Source organism: Parambassis ranga, chromosome 24 (genome assembly GCF_900634625.1).
Source record: "Parambassis ranga chromosome 24, fParRan2.1, whole genome shotgun sequence".
In the NCBI taxonomy this organism is placed as follows: Eukaryota; Metazoa; Chordata; class Actinopteri; family Ambassidae; genus Parambassis; species Parambassis ranga.
This window is the reverse complement of record NC_041043.1, coordinates 4,729,588-4,734,321: the sequence shown is the minus strand read 5'-3', so window position 1 is coordinate 4,734,321 and position 4,734 is coordinate 4,729,588. Positions and strand designations below refer to the sequence as shown.

The 4,734-nt window shown below is 43.3% G+C and overlaps 1 protein-coding gene across 1 annotated transcript; it reads right to left on the bottom strand.

Moving 5' to 3' along the window:
- Positions 1-294: 294 nt before the first annotated feature.
- Positions 295-4,321, bottom strand: LOC114429045 (leucine-rich repeat-containing G-protein coupled receptor 5-like). The gene is made up of 5 exons (XM_028397893.1): positions 4,225-4,321; positions 3,582-3,763; positions 2,473-3,466; positions 2,023-2,044; positions 295-1,824 (listed from the first exon to the last, which is right to left on the bottom strand). Coding segments are annotated over exons 2-5 (2,034 nt in total). The 5' UTR covers positions 3,583-3,763; positions 4,225-4,321; the 3' UTR covers positions 295-807.
- Between the last annotated feature and the right edge of the window lie 413 nt (positions 4,322-4,734).

The window sequence follows — 4,734 nt, the reverse complement described above, 5'->3', positions numbered from 1 at the left end:
ACACTGCCCACCTCTGTACACTCACACACGTCACAGCCGGGGGACACACACAGGAGCAGATGGAGATTAAATGTCTTGCTCAAAGAGCAGCAGCGATCGTTAAAGTAGAGGAGAAGCGTGCTTGTTCTCTTTCCACAAAACAGATGTTCTCAACCAGGGAGGACTAAAATAAGATTCAATCCCACGCCTTCAACCTTTGACCTCCAGGACACAATCCAGAGAGGTGGAATGAAAGACATACATCAAACCTCTCAAGTTCTCCCTCTGCTCTTTTGGGAACAATAAGGAACAAGGTTTAATTTTCATAAGTAACAGCCTGTAGAGTCGGCCATGTTTTATATTTTATAAGAGTAATAAATTACAGTCTGGTGCACTCACTGTGATCAAGGCTTGAGGACAGAAGATACACACACACAAGGAGAGACCTAAAGAAAGATATTTAAACACATCCAGAAGAGGTCAGCTGCAAGACGGAGCTGTTGCGCTGCCCACACACACACACACCCACACACTCAACATCATTAAAAACAAAAGGGCAAAACTAAAAACAATGCCGCAATCTGTGATGCAACCGACAGCAAGTGAGACAGATCTGTTGGTTTGAAGATGTGCCGTAAAAAGAAGCTCTTTTCCTGCACGGGGCTCCATTAATTTTCTTGATCGCAGATTTATACTCATTTACTTTCAGATTATGGGCCTATAACATGAGGTGAAAATCAATATAATGCACTTACTTAAACAGATATTTGGATCTGGATCTAAATCAGTTCTTCCTCTTCAAGGAAGTATTTTGTGGTGCTAAAAATTCTACACACTGAGCTGGCTGCCAGTTAAAGACACTATTTGCTGATTTTTCAGAGCTTCAGGAGCACCACAAGTCACCTCCTCCAGAAGGAGGACATTTTGAGGATGCACTGTGAGCCACTTCCACAGATGCTCTATCTTCCTATCACACACCCAGGGGTTTCCTGCAATGATTATCCGAAAAGAGGATTTCCTCTCCTCCAAAAGGCCTGACGGGAGGTAGCGTAGGTAATTCTGATTGAGCAGCAGCAGTTCAAGGTGCTGCAGACCCTGGAGGAGCGTTGCCGGCAGCTCCTGGAGTCGATTCTCCTGCAGAAACAGCTGGGAGAGTTTAAGATTGTGACTAAAGGTTGTAGGTTTCAGGGAGATTAATTTGTTCCCAGCGAGGTTCAGCATCTCCAGGTGCTGCAGGCTCTGCAGTGTGTCAGGTTGTAGCTCCTGTAGATTGTTATCACTCAAGTCTAGATTCTCCAGATGTGGCAGCCGATGAAGCAGAGCAGCTGAAATGCTGGTTAAGCGGTTTCCAGAGAGATCCAGCCAGGTGAGGCTGCTGTTGTCAGGAAACCAGTCTGCATCTGCTTTTTCGAACAGATTCTTTTTCAACACCAGACTGTGCAGTGAGGTGTGGCTGAAGATGTGTGGAGGAAGGCGATCCAGCCAATTACCTGTGAGATCCAATGTGTCCAAGTGAGGGACAGCACCCAGCAGGTCAGAAGGGAGGCTGCTCAGGTTGCTGTAATAGAGCTGGAGGTTGTTGAGAAGGGGCACAGCACTCAAGTGACTAGCTGTGATGTTCCTGAGGTTGGTGGACTGGATGGACAAACTGGTGGTGTTGTTAGGTAAACTATCTGCAGGGAAATGTGTGAGCGAGCTTTGGCTGCACACCACCTCTGCACCCAAAGGTGGGAAAGAGCATGAGCACAGATCAGGGCAGGAGTGGGCACCTATTCTTTGGTAACCACATTCAGCCAGCACAGTGAATATCAGGAGCAGCCACACGTTCATCCTTAAAGCTCTGAACTGAGAAGAAGAACATATTTTACCAATAAGTACCAATGATTTTAAATAAAATCATAAAAATCTTAAAAGCATTCCTACCTGAAAGATAAAGCAGAGTTTCTGTTGTTGGTTGTCGATGTGTTTTTATACAATGTTGAGTATATTTGTTCAAGTCAGGACAAAATGTTGCAAGGGGCAAACAACACCAGGCAAACAAACCAGCTCATCAGCTCTGTATGTTCTAACCACACATAAATCAATATGTTCTTTCTGTCATTCCAGCACATATACCCACAAAATGTGTCACTTGAGATGTTTAACCATTACATTTATGTAGCAAGTTCATTATTAATTAATAGTTTGTTAAAGGAATAGTTTATGAACGGATACCTCTCTCCTGTATCTCTAGCTTAGGCTAACTTAACAGCCAGTAAGCATATCCTGAAATGAGCAACAAGTCTTTGAAGGTAGTTTGGTGTGGTTTATAATATCTAACATAAAAGGTCTTTATAATGATAGAAAAGGACAAAATATATCTCCTAATAAACCATGAAGTGTAAGTAAGACCAAACATCTTAAGAGGTTGATGTATATCATATTTAATCACTCACAGAGAAAAATGTTTCAGTGACTGAAGTGTTAGCATCTGAACTGGATACACATTAAGACTGAAGGTTTAGTTCGCTTTCTGTTAGTGACATCACTGAGCGCCCTGCCAGAGACTGAGGTTTAGAACATGCAAGCATCTCCGGCAGGAAAATCTTCTTCTTATTCTTCTGTAGCCATCTCCAGAGGTACCCCACCTTCTCATCACACAGCAAAGGGTTAACTGTCATGTCCAGTCCTTCCTCATCCAGGGAGTTCAGCTGGTCCAGCGAACCCTGAGATATGTAGTTTAGTTGGTTGTCATCCAGACTCAGGTGCCTGAGCTGAGTGAGTGTCTGAAAAATGTTCTGTGGGAGCGTGTTGAGCTTATTCCGACTCAGGAACAGATGGGTGAGGTTCTGGGTGCTCTGAAATACAGATGCATCCAGGGTGTCAAGCTTGTTGCCCTGCAGGTTCAGCCTCTCGAGTTTGGTCAGCCGGTCCAGAGAATTTGCTGGTATCTTCTCCAGCTGGTTGTTGGAAAGGTCAAGATTCTCCAGGTTGGGCATCTTCTGAAGCAGCGTAGCTGGAAGCTTAGTTAAAAGGTTTCCAGACATGTCCAACCATGTGAGGCTGCTGTTATCAGGAAGCCACTTTGCATCAGCTGCTCTAATCTGATTGTTCTTCAACACCAGGCTGTGGAGCGGGGCGTGGCTGAAGACGTCTGCGGGCAGATCGCTCAGTTTGTTCCCTGTGAGGTCTAAAGTAGTGAGGTGAGGCAGGCCCCTGAGGAGGTGAGAGGAAAGGCTGTGCAGGTGGTTGCTGTACAGGTGGAGGCCCTGCAGGAAGGGCGTGGCATTCAGGTGGTGTTCGGAGATGGAGGTGATGTTTGTGAACTGGATTGTCAGCAAGGTGGTGTTCTGCGGGAGCCCCTCTGAGGGGTACTCTGTCAGGGGTACCTCATTACAGACCACCTCTGTTTTTCTGGGATAGCATTGGCAAAGAGGCGGACAGGACAGAGCGCCACGGCAGACACACACCAACCACAGGACAACCAAAACACACCAGGACTTCATCACTGCAAGAGAAGAAGAAGAGGACACAACGAGTTAAAAATGAAAAAAATGACCTCCAACAAAACAGTGACAAATATCTTTGCTGTTTCATGCAATGGTGTAACAAAAAACACTTACTGCTGTTCTAGTTGAACAAGTACCAGAGACCACCTCTTATATCAGGTTCAGCTGTGCTCACTTACAATTTACTGTCACTTGCAGTGAAGAATCCCCCAATCTAATCATTACTTATTGTGCAAACAAGCAGCAGTCAGTGCACAGTCATTCGTCAAGGACAGGCTGAGTCAACAGACTCTCACCTGCAGGGAGAGTACAAAACCTGGAAACTGCTCAAATATGTTGAAACTGCTGATTCAAAAATGCAAATCTGTAAATTTGTTAATGTGAAAATAAAAAGTGCAAGCTGCATAGTTTCACTGTGTTGTACTGTGGATTTTATAAATATTAGGAAAAGAGGGTGGAGGAGGAGGTAAAACAGCAGCATCATCATTTTGAAAGGAAGTGGATTTGATTTGTTTTGCTGGAAATGACATTCATAATAATGAAAAACAAACACCACAAAATAATATTCCATTGCAAACACTTTGATGGCACTGCAGTAATGAAAGAACATGTGAAAAGTCTTATATGACAAGCAGGATGGGAATATATATTTGATACACAGCCTGGTGTATCATTGAATTATTAGTGTTAACAATGTTGTTAAAGCTGTACTTTAACTGCCAAAAAGTTATCTAAAGAGGGAAAAAAATCCACTTACCAGCCAGCAAAGCAGTACACCCTGAAAAAGGACAGTGAAAGGAGATCAGAGAGTTAAATGTGAAGTGAGGACACAGTTTAAACTTTGGCTGGAGGGTAGTCCATTACAAGCTCACCCAGATTTCAGACAGCACGGCACAGGTCGATGGGTTTAGAGCACTGCAAAACTTTTTCTAGGCAAATACATTCCTCTCTTATCTTTTTCCTCATTCTCTTTCTTCTGTCTTTTCTGTTTAAGACATAATTTCTATATTTGAAACTCTTCCTCATGCTTGTGCTGATCTGGATATTCTCACATTTATATTTTCACCATTGAAGTTTCACAGACTTTATACTCAGTAGGCTGGACACTACAAACTTGTGCTTTGCATCCAAATACTGTTAAAAAAAGAGCAAAAAAACAGTATCTGCTGCAGATCAAAAGGTTTGCATGTAAAGTCTGTGAGGTAAAAAAATACAGAGAAATTTTACCTGCCTCGCATAAATATAGCCAAGTATAAAGCTGAATATT

Excerpts from the sequence above, each read along its gene's own strand:
- LOC114429045 (XM_028397893.1), bottom strand. Across the intron at positions 2,045-2,472 it reads GAAAGCGAACTAAACCTTCA|AACATACAGAGCTGATGAGC; the intron begins GTCTTAATGTGT and ends ATGTGTGGTTAG. Across the intron at positions 1,825-2,022 it reads CATACAGAGCTGATGAGCTG|TTCAGAGCTTTAAGGATGAA; the intron begins GTTTGTTTGCCT and ends TCTTCTTCTCAG.